The sequence below is a fragment of the Atractosteus spatula genome, chromosome 14, assembly GCF_055471065.1.
Source record: "Atractosteus spatula isolate fAtrSpa1 chromosome 14, fAtrSpa1.hap1, whole genome shotgun sequence".
Classification (NCBI taxonomy): domain Eukaryota; kingdom Metazoa; phylum Chordata; class Actinopteri; order Semionotiformes; family Lepisosteidae; genus Atractosteus; species Atractosteus spatula.
The window spans coordinates 34194810-34213918 of NC_142719.1; the positions used below are offsets into that span (position 1 = coordinate 34194810).

The 19109-nt window shown below is 36.9% G+C and overlaps 3 protein-coding genes across 3 annotated transcripts in view; 2 read left to right on the plus strand and 1 right to left on the minus strand.

Annotated features, from left to right (window-relative positions):
• apbb3 (amyloid beta precursor protein binding family B member 3) overlaps positions 1 to 7697 on the plus strand; it is a 29751-nt gene extending 22054 nt beyond the window's left edge. The window contains exons 7-12 of the mRNA XM_088932124.1: positions 1301 to 1415; positions 2612 to 2699; positions 3628 to 3711; positions 3970 to 4085; positions 4429 to 4608; positions 6037 to 7697. Of these exons, the coding sequence (XP_088788250.1) occupies positions 1301 to 1415; positions 2612 to 2699; positions 3628 to 3711; positions 3970 to 4085; positions 4429 to 4608; positions 6037 to 6261 (808 nt within the window). The 3' untranslated portion in view covers positions 6262 to 7697. The remainder of the gene's footprint in view (positions 1 to 1300; positions 1416 to 2611; positions 2700 to 3627; positions 3712 to 3969; positions 4086 to 4428; positions 4609 to 6036) is intronic.
• An 813-nt stretch (positions 7698 to 8510) lies between these two features.
• On the minus strand, positions 8511 to 13742 carry LOC148821159 (uncharacterized). The gene is made up of 6 exons (XM_088932126.1): positions 13673 to 13742; positions 12369 to 12707; positions 11156 to 11357; positions 10155 to 10255; positions 8995 to 9063; positions 8511 to 8551 (listed from the first exon to the last, which is right to left on the minus strand). The coding sequence occupies exons 1-6, from the start codon at positions 13740 to 13742 to the stop codon at positions 8511 to 8513; spliced, it is 822 nt and encodes a 273-aa protein (XP_088788252.1).
• A 413-nt stretch (positions 13743 to 14155) lies between these two features.
• On the plus strand, positions 14156 to 18942 carry sra1 (steroid receptor RNA activator 1). The gene is made up of 5 exons (XM_088932827.1): positions 14156 to 14250; positions 14851 to 14976; positions 15682 to 15902; positions 16621 to 16729; positions 16939 to 18942. The coding sequence occupies exons 1-5, from the start codon at positions 14226 to 14228 to the stop codon at positions 17139 to 17141; spliced, it is 684 nt and encodes a 227-aa protein (XP_088788953.1). The 5' UTR covers positions 14156 to 14225; the 3' UTR covers positions 17142 to 18942.
• Positions 18943 to 19109: the final 167 nt, after the last annotated feature.

Genomic DNA, 19109 nt, shown 5'->3' on the forward strand with positions numbered 1-19109 from the left:
CTGCAATTCTCTTACTGTCAGCACATTAAAGTGTTGAAATAACACATACAGGACACCAAGCTTGAACTGCATGAAGAACAGCATTATTAATATAGTGTATTGTTTCAGCTTTGAATAAAGACATCCTGCTTAAAATCCTAACTGACTTCTTAGGTGATTATATTTGTTAAACTTCTTGGGTCTTAATTTAAGATTATCAGTAGTTCTTATCTACTAATAAACATTTTGTTATGTGAGTCTGTTAATTGAATTATAAAGTGTCCTGTAGCTGGATATTTCGCCTTCATCTACTGAAAAACTGTTGCAAATAACCACAATGGGTCATTGGTTCTAGGTTCTCAACTCACACCATCAGAAAGATGAGGTTCAGGTCAACAGAAAATAGATATTATTCTTTTAAAACAACCTAACTTCTATTAATAACAAGGCACTTCAAATAAAACAGAATTAAATCTAATTTGTTAAAGTGTCTCTCTATGATTCTGTTATAACTCTGGTATGCGTGTAAATTTCAAATCTCAAATGGGGGTGACATGAGTGTTTGAAAAGTTCTCCAGTGGATCCTTGATTACTTGTGTAAGCAGAAAATCAGTACAACATTCCAGGCTGGTCTGCATGTAAATTACTTGCCATACTGATCCCGTACCAATCAGGGATTTTAAACTTAGTTCCTCCCAGGACTCTGTATATTCAGGGCCGGTCAACATAGTGGTTGCTTAGATGGTATAATTGTTTGACAAATTGACACAATGCAGCAGCTGTTTTTCTTATCTCTTCAACATTGTACATGAAATTTCCCTTGAATGAAGTGCATCTGTGAAGAGGTCAAGTTCAACATGAACAAAACATTAAGTGAGTGAACAGAGTGATCTTGTAAGACCAAATCAGAAGAAATGAACTAGCAGAGCTAATGATTCTTGGGAGAGGAATTGAACACCCCAGAACACATTAAGAGTGGAAAAAAATATTTAATACTCCAGTCCTTTTACAACTATACCCCCCCCTCCCCCAGACACAGAACCGTTCCCAGTTCAACACTCATCTTTTATGTTTTATTCTGCATCTTGTCAGATTGAAGAAAGGCATTTGAACCTTTAAAGTAGTTTAATTCAGTTTCTGATGTCAGACTATAGCAGTTCCATGCGTACATTAAACCCGTGGTAGAAATGTGAAAACTCAGGCACTTATGCAAGCAAAATATAAGGCGATCTTAAGGTGGGAGTTGGCGCGCACAGCTTTCCAGTTTCGCAACTCTCCTGCTAAGTTCTCTTTATGGTTGTTCTCTGTCTCTTCTCTTCAGAGACTTTGCCTTTGTAGCCAGTGACAAAGACACCTGCATGCTGAAGTGCCATGTGTTTCGCTGCGATGTTCCTGCCAAGGCTATTGCCACAGCTCTCCATGACATGTGCTCCAAGGTGATCAGAACACTGTCTGAACTGCTTTGCGGAAGTGAGGGGAGTCCCTGTAACTTGAAAACACTCCCAGCTCTAAAACATCCAGCTCCAGGAATGGCTGGAAAAAATCTTCAGTCGTGTTTCATTTGGTCCCTTCCTCGCGATTCCAGTGTACATTTGTTTTGCCTTGCATTACCTACAAATCTGTCCGGCTTCATTTCAATATACTTATTATAATGGCAATGCAATGTCTGCTGCCTGCGATGGAATAAAGCAGTGGTCTGGGATTGGAAAGGTGAGCTCAGATGTAGGCGGCGGGTCAGGCTTGCGCGGCGAGAACAAGCAGGTGGGGGAAGCAGGCAGCCAGGCGTGTGCAGCAGGGCGGAGGGAACAGGCAAATCACAGTCCAGGGTTGCAGTCCAGACAGGCGAGGTTCAGAACCACATAGACAGGCAAGGCACAAAGAGGAGTCCACGGTCAGGGTCGAGGTAAGCACAAGGGAAAATCCAGGGGTCAAGGTCAGAGGGAGCGAGGGTCAAGAATCCAGGGTGAGACACAGCAGAATTCGGGGAACTAGGAACAAAGTTAAGTGATAGGTGAGCAGAGGCATGGCCGGCTACCGCGATAGTGCTAGTCTACTCTACAATGCTCCAGTGGGCGTGAGCATGACAGATAGATTAAGACTATTATTGCTGAAAAAGAGTTAAATACTTCTACATGCTGCATTCAGTGTAAAAACAATCTGTTTATTATAAGCAGTTCACAAATTCCTGAAAGCAATATTATCGTACTCTGTTAAATTAACCTTTAAGACCCATTTGAATCTATTCTGCAGAGCTTCCCTGTCCTTCCTAAACTTGTTCATGGTGCTGTTTGCTGAAAGTTGGGGTAAATATGTTAAAGAGCAGTGAAATTATGTGACCATATTGTATACACATGTGCACAAATTGTTTCATACATAATGGTGATAAATGTATTCCCCAAAATCAACCCTTTGATGGCACAATTGTTGAGGAAACATGGTAATTTAATAGTTATTGTTGAAATGGACCATATTATTTAAATCTTTAATTGACTCAATTAAGTCATTAAGGTGAAAGAATCCCCAAATCCTACAGTTTTTAAAGACTAGAGGTTGACTTTAATGGTCTATATTTTAATAATATTTGCAAAAAAGGGAGCTGTCTTTAGCTTTAAAAATCTGTACTTTTTCTTAGATCATGGCTGAACGAGCATCGATGCACCCCTCTATGACCAGGTCTCTCACCATGGAAAGTATCTCCCCAGAGGACTTACCACTGCAAGGTAATGAAACTCCAGGCTTATGAAGGCTCAGTGTATTTTGGAGTAGTGAGGAGAGGCTAATGAGATTACAGAGGATTTATGACAATCTCTTATTACAGTGACAAGGTTTTAATGCGTGGCCAGTTTGCTCCAAACGTATTTGGTCAGTGTAAAGCGCTCGTTTTCTGTTTATGTGAGCTTGAATGCTCATGGAATTATACAGGTGCATCAAACAGTTTCACTTTTTACAAAGCTTTGAATACGTTTTAAAGTGCACAATGGGGTTCATCCTCTCCCATCTGGACTTCATAACATTCATAACTCCGATTCCTTTTTGTCTGGTAATGTTTCCACTATGTAATTTCCATTTTCTGTTTCATCCTTTTATCACCCCTTTCTATGAATCCAGTTGGTTTCTGTCGTTTATTTGGTTTAATAGTTTATTTTAATATTCAATCATGTTTAGGAATAATTAAAATTGAACTAGCTAAATATTTTCTAGATATGCATATTTTCCATTTTAAACATATTTTGAATATAATCACTGAATCAGTGATTCTTGACTTAAAACTGAAAAAAAGTATTGAAATAAAAACAGAAATCTTTCAAACATTATGTTATTCTACCAGAAAATCTGACTGCGGATTTGTTCGTGCAGAACTGGAAATTGTAGCATTAAATTTACAGGCAAATTTCTTAATAATTAAGAATAAAAGTTCTTCAGAAAAGGAAATGACACTCCATTAATTTACTGTGTAAACTAATGAGTTTGATGAATCGATTAAAAGTGCCTTTAGGTTTGGAAAAACACATTTGTTTCTTTTTCTGAGGAGGCCGGGAGCAAAGAAAATGCCAAGGACCATTTTGAAAGACGGCTGCTCTGAAAAAGCTCCCTCTTGTGGACATTGGAGGTGTTACAGATTTGTAAATGGCTCTCTTCTATTTTCAGTTGATTTCCTGGATGCAGTGAGACTGGGTGTACAGAAATTTCAGGTACTGTACATTGGACACCAGCCTGTCCCCAGAGCTATGGGTAAGTGTCACGAGTTTGGTGATGATCTGGTATTCCATACATTTGAATTTGACATTATTTCCAACATCCAAAACCACAATTATTCCAGACGTTTTTTTTTAAATAGCAACTTCTTTATCTTGCTAGATTGTCCAGGTGAACTTAGAATAATTCCTCCACAGGTTTCAATGCTTTTGAATGAAAACTTTCAAGGTTATCATTAAATAGTTTTTGTGTGATCAGTGGCAGGTGTTCATGTGCATGTATGTTCATTTGCAGGGATGGAAGTGCTGAACAGAGCAATTGAAAATGTCACAAATTCAGTTGACAGAGATGAATGGGAGCCCATTACCATCCATGTGTCTGACACTCTTTTGTCACTGTGGAAAGGAGAGGTGAATTATGTCAAGCTGTGAAAAACTAATTAAATAGTTTTTGTCGTGTTTTTCTGCGTGTAGTAGTTACAGTAACACTTTCATAAATCTTTAATTAATAAACGCAAAAAGAAAAATCACAGTTTAAAGAATATCCCTAAAAAAATTGAAAATATAGTATTCATATTCCATGTAGTTTTGCAACATTTTGGTCAGAGATGCAATTTTGTATGATAGACCACAACATTTCTTCTATCCTCTGATACAGTTTTGACGCACAATTTAACTTCCTTTGCGATGAGTTTCATATAAAATAGATCTCAAGAAAGCTGCGGGTTGTAACTTTTTCCGCTTTCCCTGTCAGGACGGCGACGACCCGTTTTGGGAATGCCAGGTGAGGTATTTGACCTTCCTTGGTGTGGGGCACGACACGCACACATTTGCAGTCATCATGGATGCAGGGCGCCAGCGGTTCGAGTGTCACGTGTTCTGGTGCGAGCCTGATGCCGGAAGCGTGTCCGAAGCAGTGCAGGCAGCTTGCATGGTGAGGACCGAACAAGAGATAAGTCTCTGTAGCGCAAAGAACGAGCAGCCACTCATTCAGCTTCCAGCAGTGTTGGGTCATGTTTAGGAAATAAAGTGTTTAACCTTCATACCACAACAAATGTTCGTTTTCTGCCCTCAAAGATCATAAGTAGTTAGTGAAAACATGAAATAGTTCTTATTAAAGCTCTCAAGTCTCAGTCTTTACTGTATTTCAAGTGTTTTCTACCATTGATCTGTGTGAGATAAGTATTATCCATCCATCCATTTTCTTACAGGTAGGGCAGTTATGGGCACAGGCCGGGATACACCCTGGATGGGACGCCAGTGTATTACAGGGCGGACAGACACAAACACACTCACACCAGGATCAGTTTCACAGAAGCCAATTAACCTACCAGCATGTTTCCGGACTAGGGGAGGAAACCAGAGCACCCAGAGAAAACCCACACGAACATGGGGAGAAAATACAAATGAGCAATTAGCAATTAGTAATGCTAACCACTGTGCCACCATGCCACCCTGTTCTCGTTCTTGTCCTTGTTGTCATCCTCATCCCTCATGTTCTTGTCTGAATGTGATGACATTAATTGCTGAATTCTAAAACAACTGAGGTTACTCATAGTGATCATTTATGGATCACTCAGAATTACTATACCTGTATGGATAGCAGAAACTGTCAGGGATGCGGCAGGTAGTTCTCCGAGGATCCTGTGCGAAGCCGTGAACTCTGCGGGATGCAGAGGCAAACAATCCGAAATCATAATCCAGAAGCAAGGTCGATAGATCAGTTAACCAGAAAGGGCTGAGACAAACGGAGAAGACAATCCAAAGGCGAAATCCAAAAGACGAGATCAAAAGGGAAAAGTTAAGTCCAAAAACCGAAAAAGCCAACAAGGAAAAAACTCGCACTAGAAAACACTAAGAGGCTTTTCAATAGTGAGCAGGGTTTGGTGCGTGAGGGAACTTTAAATACTGAAGAGAGAGGAACGTGGTTGGATAATTGGTTCATGAGTGAGAATCTGTGGAATCTGGTGGCTGTGAGAATGTGATGGGTTCAATTAGGAATGAGAGCATGAAACGGTAAGTTTGGGAATGTAATGGGGTTTGCGAAGGCAAGTGCGGGACGTGATAGTAACTAAGGGGTGATATGCTCAGTATTGGACTTAATGTGTTGCTTGAAATGATCAGATGCATAGATGGGGATAGATATCTGATGCATAGATAAAATAACTATCTAGTAAAGATAATATAATGATATAATGTCTTAAATAATTAAATTGAACATGTACAGTAATTACTTTACACACACACAAGGAGGATCAAATGCCATTTGATCCTCAAGATAACTACTTTTCATATTAGTTATGTAAATGAATACATCCGTTGTCTATATTGCTGTCCTAACAGTGGTCTTCTTCTTCTGCAGGTTCAATATCAGAAATGTTTGGTGGCTCAGACCCCACCTTTGAAATCAAAAATGTCTCGAGCCAGCACCAAGGTGAAGCGTGCCACCTCCATGGACAGTTCGTCCTTCGCCCCCCGTCGCCGTGGGAACTCCCCACCAAAGTTTGGGGCCTCTGGCATGAAGAGGGGGGTGCTGGCCTTCTTTGAGACCTTGAGAAACAAGCAGTCGGCAGTACCTATGCCCTAGCCGCTGTGGAGAACAGAGAGAGAGCAGAGACAGACATGTCCTGCCTTTGTCTTTAAAGTCTGAAAAGTCCCGAACAGAATGGGATTTTAATCCTCCTACAGGTGATAGCCTCATCCACAGGAAATGCACCGAGCACAGGGACTCATTTTGCCTGCTTTTAACAGGACTGTCAGTTTTATTGTCTCTAAAACTATTTACATATCTTTACAGGGCACATTTCAGGTGCAATTTTAATATGAAAAAAAAATCAAGGTGCTGTTTTTTCACATTCCATACTTCTCCTTCAGTGGCTCCAAATGCTAAGTATGAAAAAAATAATTATACTTCAAAGGTGAGTTAACATGAGAAAGAAACAGGTGTATAATCATCATTGATGAGCGGGATGACTTTAGGTGAAGTGTGGAATATAACAGACTGCTTAATGCAGCTCCATTCCCCACATAAAATCTATATAAAATTAATAATCTGTCAGATCAGTGGATATGAAAAATACTTAATTTTTGCATAGTATAGGTTATAGAAAGTGTTTACACTGAAACATAATTCATCTGAATCTCTGTTTTGCAGTTGTGCTTCGACACTTTTCTTGACATTTACTGAAGGACAAGAACGTCTCCCAACCCAGAATTTGTTTTGAATTTGTGAAAATTATATTTGGCATAAAATAGGTATACAACTGACCATTGCAATACAAATAATCATTAGAGTAAAGTGGGGATCTATTTCAACCCAGGTTAGTGGACAACCCTAGTAGGGTTTATTTTAATACTGTATATCAATTCATGAGCAACTCCTAAGTCAAGGCCTAACGTTTGAGTTTGTTTCCAAAACCATATATCGGCACCATGCCCATTCTGGTAAAGGTGACAAATTGTAATGTGTAGTTAACAAACTACAGTAAGGACATGTATGAGAAGGAATACAAATTTAGACTAAGATGGCATATTTTTGAATAGTGTACTGTATGTTGGTGCATGTGCTTTTTTTTCCTTCTTTGTCTGAAGTATTTTCTGATGACCCTGTTCACATCCCCTGAATGTGTTGATAGATAATTGCCAATGTTCTGGGGAACTTTTAATTCTTTAATGAATTGTTTTTCCCTGAAAAAGTGTATTATAAAGCAAATTAACTCAGGTCTCCTTATTAATATACAGGTAAAAAGAATGGTAATGACTGCATTCTGGCATGTATAAACATGTTTATTGAATTCCTGATTAAGGAGAATTATATGAGATGCTTGCTATCACTATGATTCCTGTCTTAATTTATGTGGTTTTGCTGTTTATACTACCGGTAAAAATACTGCAACATATTAGCACAACAGTAGAACATGTATGGATTTGATTGTAAAAATTTTTTTATTGTAAGAATACATATTCAAAGTGCAGAAGGGATCCTATGCCCTGTGCTTGTTTGAACAATAAACTGCTTGAAAATACACTATTGAATGGTAACGTTTTTGCATCAGCAGGTACAGTAAGTGACCACACGCTGTACTTTCAGACACGTGATACATGTACATTATAGGACAGAGCTTTAAGTTACCTGAAACATAGTAAAACCAAATGCATATTGTTTCCAGTACTGACTCACTACTTGTTGAGCAGTTCTCTTTTATTCTGGAGCTGCTGCATTTGTTACAACACTAAAAGATAAATGTTAAAGTTAAGTTGTTTTGTTGTCTTTTTTTTTTGGATTGGACATGGTATGTCCTATTGCAGGTACAGTATGTCCACAAAAACCCCCAAACTAAAGTGTTCAGTTGATGTTTTGGGAAGCTTTCCATACATTTGATGTATTCTTCTGTTTACAAACTTTCTGTTCTTATAAGACTATTGAAAAGAGATTAGAAAGAGCTACTGCATGTCCAAGTCTAAGATTAAAATATGCATCTTTTTTTAATATGATTTTGGAATGAACCTCTCAAGGAAATGTACTTTGCTTCTCCATTCATAAGGACATAAGTATTCTTCTGAAAAGGAACTAATTCATTAAATTTCCCTTTTGAACAAATGTGTTTCAAATGACATGTTTAACGGTAAATGAGATTTTTAAAAATAATTTCTTAACAGATGTCCTTATCCATGGCAACTTGGAATGCATCCAGAATAAAACAAACTAATCAAACTACGATGTTTCGTCACAGCCCAATCAAGCTAGCTGTCATGAATGATAACAGTTAAAATACATTGTAAGCTGGCATCATGTATAGCAGATCCACACTATCGGGGCTCTCTCTTCTGCCACCTCTAGCGTATCCCAAAGCTCTGGTTACAGTTGCTGTACACATCTATCAAGACAAATAAAACATTTTTTTCCAATTGGCTTTGATATATCTTGAAAGCTAAAAATACCACAGAACATTTTCAAAAGCACGGCGCAGATAATAACAATGAGACGGAAACACAAAAGTAAGGTACAGTCATAGGAAATTGTGGGTTGAGAACTGACATTTGTCTAAGCAATCTTACTCAAGTGTTGATGCTAGACCTACTCCTGCATCTACCACATGTGACATGATTGTTAGGAGATCGTATTTCTTACTGAAGTGTTCTGCAGTTTCTTGGAAAATTAAAAACACTCAACAATATGTACAATATAATACTGCAAGGGGAAAGAGGAATGAGGTGAAAGCAAAGCTATATCTTCATGGCTTTATTATTATTGTAATCTCACTATTTTAAACTCCATGTGCTGCCTTTAGTTTCTGTTTATTTATAATATCCAACTTACCATTATATGAATTGTCTCTGCGTAACATCTCATAGTGCACACTTTCATAATCTTCCTCCATTTCATCCCCTTAAGAAAATTGCTGCGTGTTAACACTCATGATTCTTTGCATGACGGAGCAATTGACTATTTAGGTCCATACAATAGGCACCATTCTTGTTTAGAAAAATGAAAATTGTCTTAATAGCAATGAAAAACAGAGCAGCCTTTAAACAATATTATTTCCAATTATTAAAGGTGTTTCTTTAGTGAAATGTATTTTATTTCTGACTTTTGACTTGTTTCCTAGGTAAGGCTCCCGTGTCCCTTAACTTTCAGGAACATTATTAGTCATACCTTCTATTTCTTAAAAAAACACTAGGTTGCCTTGTGTTGAATAATTGATCTTGCTTCTTGATCTTGTTTTTTATTATATCCATATTTCACAAGGAAATTATTTCCAATCATTATAATAATAAACCAATATATTTTTCAGTAGTTCAGCCAAATATTAATTTATGTGACATAAAGGCTAAATGTATCAGACCTGAAGAAGGCTCCATGGCTGAAACGTTGTGTTTTCTTTCTTCTCTTTTCAGCATGGAATGAACCTATTACTTGTTCCTTTGCACCCTATGCATGCTGATGCAGCCACCCACCTGAACTACATGTATCATAGTTTAGTTTTTGTATCAAAGTTGCCTGGCTGAGGGAACACACCAGTCCATTACAGAGCCTTAGATAAGCACCTATTCTCCGATTGCCAATTGTTTGAACCTATGGGTTCATTAGACTACTACATGTGGAGAATGAGGGCTCAGAGTCATGCTCCTGTGACACACTCATCAAAGCTATTTATCCTTTCATATGCTGCAAGCTACAGAGTGCCTTACAGTGGGGAGGCTTGGAGAGGTTCTTTGGACTTTATGCCAAGAGCCCAGCAAGTCACCAGCATCTCTATTTTCTCAAATCCAAAGAAGATCCAGGAAAAGTAATGCCCATGCTAAAATCCTGATCATTGTGCACTTCTGCATTCCAGTAATACTTGGCTAATGACATGACCCAGGGTCTGTCCTGCAACAGAGGGGTCAGTAGGCTCATTACCCGCCCTGGGCATGCTATCATTACCCGCTACATGAATTTGGAATTTAAGCCTGACATTAAGAAACAATTATTCTAACCTGGAATGTTGTTTTGGAAGGCGTTCGTGAAGACTTCTGCGTATATATGGTCATCACCCATCGTCTGACCAAGATTGCTCCGACTACAAGTGCCTCCAGTCCTTGCAAGAATGTGTTGAGAGAATCAACAAACATTGGTTATTAATTAGAAACTGTATAATTATCTACTATCTACTACAATTATCTAATTGTATTAACAGCACTATTTAGTGAATGGTTTTTCAATGCTTATGGCCAACTACTGTACATTCAGTACCGTATACTGTCTATTCAATTGAGATAGTACTAATTTGATTTTGAGATGTTCATTGGATTTAAAGGACATCAGGATACTTCAGATTGCATGTTAATCAACCACAGGCTTACAGAAGTGTTCTAATGCCCTTTGGCTGACATTTGAGATATAATTAAATGCTATATTCCAAATAGCGCCACTGCAGTGAAACCGCAAATGTAAAAAGTTTGGAAAAATTATTTTTAAAAAAACACGTTCTTGTTTTTTATCGTAAAGAAACTTCAGCATTACAAACTGTTTGTGCAGATGGAAACTTTCTGTGGTAGAGTTTATTCCGGTAAAGATAAGATATAAAAAAAGGGACTTTTGATTTTGTATGTGTCCATATTTTTCCAATCCATAGATTAAAATAAAATCTGATGGATTGATTTTTTTATGTTTCAGGTACTTTTATAGTAAGATATTTCCTAGTTCTATATCTTCAAATTATAAACAGAAAACAAGAGTCACTACAATGCGTCAGTAGTGGCAAACTCACTATGTTTTATTGTCAATTATAAGATCTAAATAATATAATTGCTAATTTGTTATACATGCATTAATGTGGCATTCTCTCTTCAATGATTAGATTTTATTTTATTTTCAGAATTCTCCATCATTTCCTATTAGTGTGTAATCTCCGGTTTTGCAACCAGTTTCATGACATTATGTGAACAGTACACCTGGGTAGATTCCACGGTTTGAAAATGAATGCCATCGGTCTCACCTTTGCTGATGTTGTCTGTACTTCCAGAAGAAAAAGAGTAATGGACCAAGAAAAATGGAGGTGATGCATAGTGCTGTGATGGTGACAGTGGACAGCAGAGATGATCTTTCTGTCCTAGAGTGCTCTTTAAAGGAAACTGTGGTTAAGCCAGCTTGAATGTTCAGAATGTCTGAAGGTCTTGTATTTAGATGGCTCTGTTGTGCTTGTAAAAAAAAATAAAAAAGAAAAAAAAAAGAAAACTGAGCAGGAAACATGTGAATATTCAATATGTCTATTAATATTGTAAGGAGATTACTCTTTTTACAGTTTTTTTTTAAGAAATTGAGAAAGATGTGAATAGGCTTTCTTTCTTAACCTAACAAGCTATAACACTAAATGAACACAATCTAAACATGAACATGTTTATGACCATAATGTTCCTTCCATTTCATTTTGTATGTTTGAATCTATGTATTTATGAAGTTGCCTCTTTTTTTATCAAACCCCATGCACTCCCATTAAATATTGTTGTACTGTAGAATAAAACAAGACAAAAGGGTGTAACTTGATTGCCAATTTGAGGCAAAATATGCCGAATTCTTTTGAGAAACGTCCAGTACAGTATTTTATACATGTTGCAAGGAGAAATGTAGGAAAAATGCAAGGCTCAGACCCACTATTTTCCAAAATGTTTAGATCAATATTCACATATATTCATTCTTAACTCAGTTTCAGATCAGTTATCCTTGATCTTCATTTGTTCAGGTTGCAAAACCTCTCTTCAATAAAAGACTGATCACTTAATCACATCTTCAAGGATTTACAGTAGAGTGGCAATTTTCATATAAAGCCACAGATGACAAAAAAAAACCATACAGAATTCAACGGAGAGATTAGATCTCACACCATCCTGATTTAATGCAAACCTCTCATTTTGAAGTTACCATGCTGTTATAATCTTCTAGAGGTGACCTTATTTCAAAGGAGGTTAAAAAACATGTATGGCAGCTACTTCGACACACAGGAAGCAGCTGCAAAGGCAGAGGGGAGCTTTCTGCAAGCAATTTACTCACATAACTTCACAACATTTGAAATTTAAATCTTAGGCACACTGAAAATAAGTGTTTCACTGTATGAAAAGGTTACGATTTCCTAAAGCTCTTGGTATTACAGAGGTCTGTAATGATTAGAAAAAAAAAGTCCTATGGTGAGAATTTAGCCATCAAAGCCTTACCATTGGTAACTTTGAGATGTACTGTGTGTGTCGTTTCTATTTGATGTAGATTATACACCACACACTGATACAACCCCTCATCTTGGTGATGGATATCTTTGATGATAATGGAGAAGTGAGGTTGCTTCATTTTCCTGGACTGAGTACTTATCCTCTTTGCGTCTTGTTTTACGATCAGCTTTTCCGTGGCTGTGTAGGTGACGAGCAGCTGGTTACACGTTGTATCAGAGCATCTGTACCATGAAACTCCAGCATCAGGGTTTGCATTCCAAAACCTGGTCCCTACTTCACAAGGGAGCTGAACTGTAGATCCAGCTATGCAACTGATTTCAATGACATCTGTTGAAAAAAATAAGGAGCAAGCATATCACAGATGTTTAAAAAAAAAATCAAGAACTATTTTCTATGTAAACTGTGAGAAAAAGGTTTTTGTCCATACCGCTATTCCTGAAAGCTGGCTGAAAATACCAGGTAAATTATATGATTTCATTAGTTTATTAAGTAGTATTTATTTATTATTGACACATAAGGTTTAGTGGGTGCATGGAGTCAGCAGAGAGCTAATTTAAAATCTATTTCTGTTTTCCTTCCAGTGACACAATACTGCACTTGAACTGTCAGTGGTGATTACTGTGCAATTTCAGATCTACAGTATGAAGCACATTAAAAGCTTATTTTTCATAATAAAAAATATAATTCAGGAAAAACAATGATTTTTGAGTCATTTGTGCTTATTCTGATTTCAATTAATTTTGTATAGGATGTGGGGACAAACATTTTCCTCATTTGTTATACTGTAGATCTATTGCATATTAATGTATATTAATGTTAATGTATTCGGAGTAGAAAATGCTTTTAAAATGCCGTAAAACAATTTGTAAAATTAATTTAGGGAATGTGTTCTTTACTTTTGCTTTACTGTAATTTTAGATGTGTTTAATGTTTTAAATAATTTTCATGCTTCAAAATATGTAAGAAATTACCTTTAGTAAAGACGAAACGTCACTAATATAGTATCTGTTGGATTTAATTATCAGGAAAAGTAGATATAAAAAAATTAGCATATGAAGCAATTCTTTATAAACATGATGTGAACTAAACAACGTTGTGAATCTGACAAATGCTTATATTGTAAAATATATGAAGTGCAATAAAGCAAGCAAAACTAAATTGAAAAATACTTAACATCTGTAGATATTTCACATATTGTACATAGATTATTCAGAGAAGGGATAAAATCCAGATATGTTAAAATACATTTTTTTTACATTTTAAAATTACTTTGTATGATTATCTGTTCTTACCTGAGACATGTTGGCAGACTGTCTGGTGATGAACTAATATTAAAGAACACAAAACCACTTGGTAGATCATGATGGAAATTTTGAGGTGTTGACAAAAATCACTAAAAATGTATACAAAAAGAACATAAACAGATCCCTGTAAATGGTGTTCACTTATGCTTATTATTTTTCAGTCCAGAGACAGAAAGATAAATATAAAGTACATTCCCTAAACAGATATATATATATAAAATGTTGTCTGGGTGTCTCTTATGAAAGTAGTATTAAACACTCATAACTTTTTGAAGGTCAAATGGAAAGTGTTCACATCAGTAATGACGTCTGAGATGTACAAGCACTGAGTGTAAGTCTTTTCAGTGGTTTGCATGACCACAGTTATAGCACCTGGGTCATTCATTGATTTTTTTTTCATATACACAAACTTTGAACAACCAACCCCGTGGTTCTGAAGTACAGCCGGAAACTCTTCCCCGGAATCAAAACAACCGGTCAGGGTTTACAGCTCATGGATCCCGGATATATCGGGTGAAGCGGTGATTTGGCAGGAAGTGCAATGGCAGAGCTCTATGTTAAACCAGGTAAAATCAAAATACATTGAACTGAGTTTTAATTTAAACGGGTCGGAATGTAGAACAGGATGTTAGGGTAAAGTTAATAAAAGATCACGATTCGTATTTTACTTCTTTGTGTTTAGTGTTGCTGAAGTTTTCCGTGTGATTTTTTTTATGACTATTGCAATTGGAGGTTTTGTTTTTATTAAATGGGAAGATAAAGGTGTTATAAATGTTTTTGTTACGCATTTGTCAAGTGTGAGTGAGAGGGTGTCAGCACTGCAGTCTTCACTGTTTGGATTCCTTTTTAAAGAGTTTGATTTTAGCGTTTCTTTTGAATATATGCGACAGTTTCAGAAACGAAACTTTAAACAAATACATTGTAGTCAGTTTTGGATCGGGGTTACTTGCAGGTAGGGTTACAAGCTTCTTCTGCTTTAACTTTGAAGTCAGGGGCCAGAACGTTTTACAAAGAGTAGAGTACAGAGGCTTGTTTTGGGGACTGAATACTTAATTGTGTCGATTTGTTGCGTTTCAAACTTAAACGGTCTTAATTTAATGAGCCATTTCAGTTTTGCAAGGGAATATTTAAATATCGTAGTTTCAGTTACATTCTTTGGTTTGCAGGTAACCAAGAGAGGGGCTGGAATGATCCTCCACAGTTTTCCTATGGCTTACAGACACAGGCAGTGGGGAGCAAACGGAATCTCTTAAATAAAAGAGTACCTCCACCTCAGCTTGACACGTCACAGGGTGAGTATGGTGAAGCCTAGACCTTCACTCGAATGTGCTCAGATCAGTCTGTAAAATTGGAAAAGTCTTTTTTTGTGCCATTATGTTTTTAAATAAAGGTTTCAGTAGTTTGGTATATCAACGTAGCAGGTGAGAGATTGCCATTTGGCCCATCTTGCCTGTGTGGTTGCTAGTACCTTGATACTAAATCCTCTGATCCATTTCTTAAGGAATTTCATGGAGGTAGCTTCTACCACTAGGGAACTGGTTGCATTCTTCCAAAATACTCTGTTTAATTATCCTCTCTTGGATATTTGTCTTCAACACTCCTAAGCTGAATTTAAAGTTGTGTTGCAGAGTCCTTGTATTATGATGATAATAAGCTCCTAATATCATGTACAGGTGTTGTTTGATATTTCCTCACACTGTATAGTTTCAGAAAGAGAGGAGTCAGAATAAATTCATAGCTCTTTCCCATGCATTGTTTGTTCTAGTTCTCACTCATCTGATATCTAACACCTTACACTTGTCTATGTAAAGTTTCTCTTCTATGGTGTCTGCTCAGAGATGAATTTTGTTTTGAGTTGTGTCAGTTGGAGTATTTAATAAAAAATAAATAAAAATAAAAATTTGATAACCTGGATGGAAAAAATAAAACCATGAATGACAGCATGCCAACAGAATAATTGAAACGACCTCTTTTCTGTTTTCCTGGCATTTTCGTAGCTTCTGTACCTAGTGGAGCTCCGCCCCCAGTCGTGCCTTCTGCTCCTCCCATGAACCCATTGGCTCCTCCCCCCTGCGGAGTAGCAACACGTCCTCTGCAATGTCCTGCAGTGAGTCACGCTGGACCTACTGACCCTGCAGCTGGAGAAAACGAACCTGATGTTGATGATGTCATGGCACAGCTCAGCTGGGCTCTGTCAGCCTGCAAACACACAGTCAAGGTCAGACGATGACTTTGTGAATGCTTTGTGGAAAACATTTTGCCCTGTTTCAGTATAAATATACCCAATACAAAGTATTGCGTGGTTGCATGTGAAATTTAAAAAATAAATATTAATGCCATGGTCAATTTGATGATGGAGTCTGCTAGCAGAATCTGTATATTACTCTGTACCCATATAGTGGTAGGAGCTGTGAACTCCTGCTGAATTCACATGCTAAACTCTAACCTTCATGCTTGCTTTAGCACAGATGCTTCTCCCTCCCTGTACTGAACTCCCATCTTCTGTACTAAACTCCCTGATTGGGAATGTTTATACTAAACTCCTGATAAGGAAGGAATGTTTTAAGTGCTTTCTGAGTCCTGGAGTTTCTTAAGAAAGCTACCTCAAAGACAGGAGGGGGAGGGTGTGGAGAAAAGTATATATAAGCTGTGTAGAGCCATATTCCCTCTGAGCAATACAACAATAAGCCTGAAATGTGTTGCTCCTTGTATGCATACAATAAAGCTTGGTTTGACGAATGGACACAAAAAAGACTGGCACCATCGTTTCATAAAACCTCAAAGATATATAAGATCTATTTCATGAGAAGCAGCGCAATCTATTCTGCATTTCTATAGAAAATATCACATTAATATGTTAATAACATTACATGTTATTTTGTGAAGTGAGTCTTGATTGGATTGATCAGAGCCTGAGACACTCTCTCTGTTTGCAGAAGCAAGTTTGTGATGATGTCGGTAGGCGGTTGAAACTTTTTGAGGAGATGTGGAGAAACGGAAAGCTGTCCCTTCCTGTAAAGAGAAGAATGAACCTTCTTATTCAAGGTATGAGGGCTGTAACGCAGAAATGTGTTCACACCTGTTGACGTGCATTTCTAAATCTTCCATCTCTTCCTCCACTTTTCATTTATACGTCGGCAACACGTAGAATTTAATTTTCATCTTTCGCCCTGATGTGCGATTGTATTTTTTTATACTCGGCAGTGAAACATTTACACCTCATCCTGACCATGGTGGCACTTGTTGTTTTACAGAAATGAAGAGACAAAACTGGGACCTTGCTGATGAGATGCACCGCTCTTTGATGGTGGATCATGTCAATGAAGTCAGCCAGTGGATGGTAGGAGTCAAGCGGCTCATTGCCGAGATGAGGAATCTGCCCCTTGAGGCTCTCAACAACGAGTCACAAGAACAGAGCTCAGAAGTGCAAACAAACGTCAAAACTTCATCGGACTGAGAAAAATAAAAAAAAAATGTACTTGAATGGAGGAACTTTTTTCACTTGAAAAAGTATGGGTTCTACTTTTTGGGGGGGTTAGAAATTGAACCTTGAAAGCTCCTTGAAAAAGCTGAAGCTGCTGTTTTTTTTTTTCCATTTCAGTCTGGTTTTGCAGGTTGCACATCATTCCAAATGCCATCGGATACTGTAAAATATCTTTGTTCATGAGGAAATGTGATCTATTTCTCTTTGCTGTGTGGTTCCTCACATCATTCCTCACATCATTATCTGTCATCCCTTGTAGCATGTAGCCATTTTATGAGGATAAAAATATTCTTTCACTTTCACATTTTAGGAAAACAAGTGAGCTTATCTTCCTTATTTTGAGTTTATACCAGTTTTTAACTAAATTTTTGCAACCTATGTGTAACGGGCAAGAAACATTTCCATTGTTTAGACCACTGACTCTCCTAGTCATGGAGGGCATCCGTGTCTTATGGCTTTGTTTCCTCCTGGACTGTTAGCGACTTTGTATGAACTGATAGTTTACTTTATCTACTTGTCTAACTACTGTTTACAGGTCTTTCCTTGTTGAGAATTCTAAGTGACCTGTAATATATGGTAGACTGTGGTCCTTCAGGACCAGGAGAGAATATTACTTCTCTAGTCCCTTCTCTGTTCAGATAATGTAAATGAATATTTTGTAGGCATTTAGCATAGCAGTACAGTGAAGTGTATGGATTGTCATCTTGCTTGCCTCAGTATCCATTTTTATAAAGAGGACTGCCATTTAAGCTTTTATTTTGTCTAAGCTCTGGTATAGACAGTAGGTTCCCAACACAAACTGGTCATCATGTCTGCTCATTTCCACAGTTTTGTATCTGGTGTATCATGTCATGAAATAAGTAATCCTCATTATATTGTGTATTTGTGTCTTACAGTATTGTGTTGTATCATAACTGCTCACTGAAATATTTGAGAAATATCCCTTTTAAAGGGCTTCCCCATGGTTGTTTACATTTTTTGTTCAAAATTAGGCATCTTTTCAGTCAAATGATCAACATGCATACACAAAACGTAGAATAATGTTGTGTACATGCCTGATGCTAGATTTATGTATTGAGGAAATGGTTCTGAAATATTTTGTGCTGGATGAATACTTGCATTAAGCTGCTTTATCAAATTATAAGAAGGAAAACATTTAATACATCATTAATCAATAAATCATCAAAATACAAACCTCTAACATAACTCTTTCTATTGCTCAAATGCTTTATAGAGCTTTTATAAGAGATGACCGATATTTCTTAATGGTTAATTAAGAAATATCAGTTCATTAAAAGATCAGTTGAAGTAATCCTGATGTGTTTTTCATTCCCATTAACATTTGATATAATCTAGACCATTGTCAAATTCAGTATGAGCCTGTTCATGTTTCTAATATTTTTAATGTGTATGTAGATGCATTATTTTAGTTCTTTTAAAGATGCTACAGGTTCAGTTTCAAGGAGAGAACTATTTTTTAATGTTGTAAAAGGTTATATATATGATTGAAAACACACTATTAGCATAGTTTTGGTTGTAATTCCAGAAACCGTAGTAATGTTATTAAAAATAATGCTCCAAAACGAACGAAATGTATGCAAAAATGTAAAAAATACTTTTAATTTCGTAAGTCACTGCTTACATGTCGTTTTATCTTAATTTTTACATCTTTGGGACCCTTTTTGTTGCCATGGAAATGGGTTTTATTGTTTTACTTTTACCATTACAAAAACGATTGCACTTTATTCCAAGTATTAAAATGTATTTCTTAAAATACTTGCGGATACATTTTTTTCCCTAAGAATTGTTTTCTCTTACTGGAAAGTTAGCGTTAAGGTCAAATATTGAAAACCAGTGCTTGACATTCTCTGTTATTTTAATCTTCAACGTAATGTGATGTATCTTGTAGAATTCAGTATTTTAATCATAAAATGTTGACTC

Bases quoted from the DNA above. Each gene is read 5' to 3' on its own strand.
- LOC148821159 (XM_088932126.1), bottom strand. From the start codon at position 13,742: ATGATCTACCAAGTGGTTTTGTGTTCTTTAATATTAGTTCATCACCAG. The intron at 9,064-10,154 runs GTTAGAATAATT...AATTTTCTTAAG, and splicing joins CTTCCAAAACAACATTCCAG to GGGATGAAATGGAGGAAGAT. The intron at 8,552-8,994 runs GTAAGTTGGATA...TTGTCTTGATAG, and splicing joins CAGAGACAATTCATATAATG to ATGTGTACAGCAACTGTAAC.
- sra1 (XM_088932827.1), top strand. From the start codon at position 14,226: ATGGCAGAGCTCTATGTTAAACCAG. The intron at 14,251-14,850 runs GTAAAATCAAAA...TTTGGTTTGCAG, and splicing joins AGAGCTCTATGTTAAACCAG to GTAACCAAGAGAGGGGCTGG. The intron at 16,730-16,938 runs GTATGAGGGCTG...GTTGTTTTACAG, and splicing joins AATGAACCTTCTTATTCAAG to AAATGAAGAGACAAAACTGG.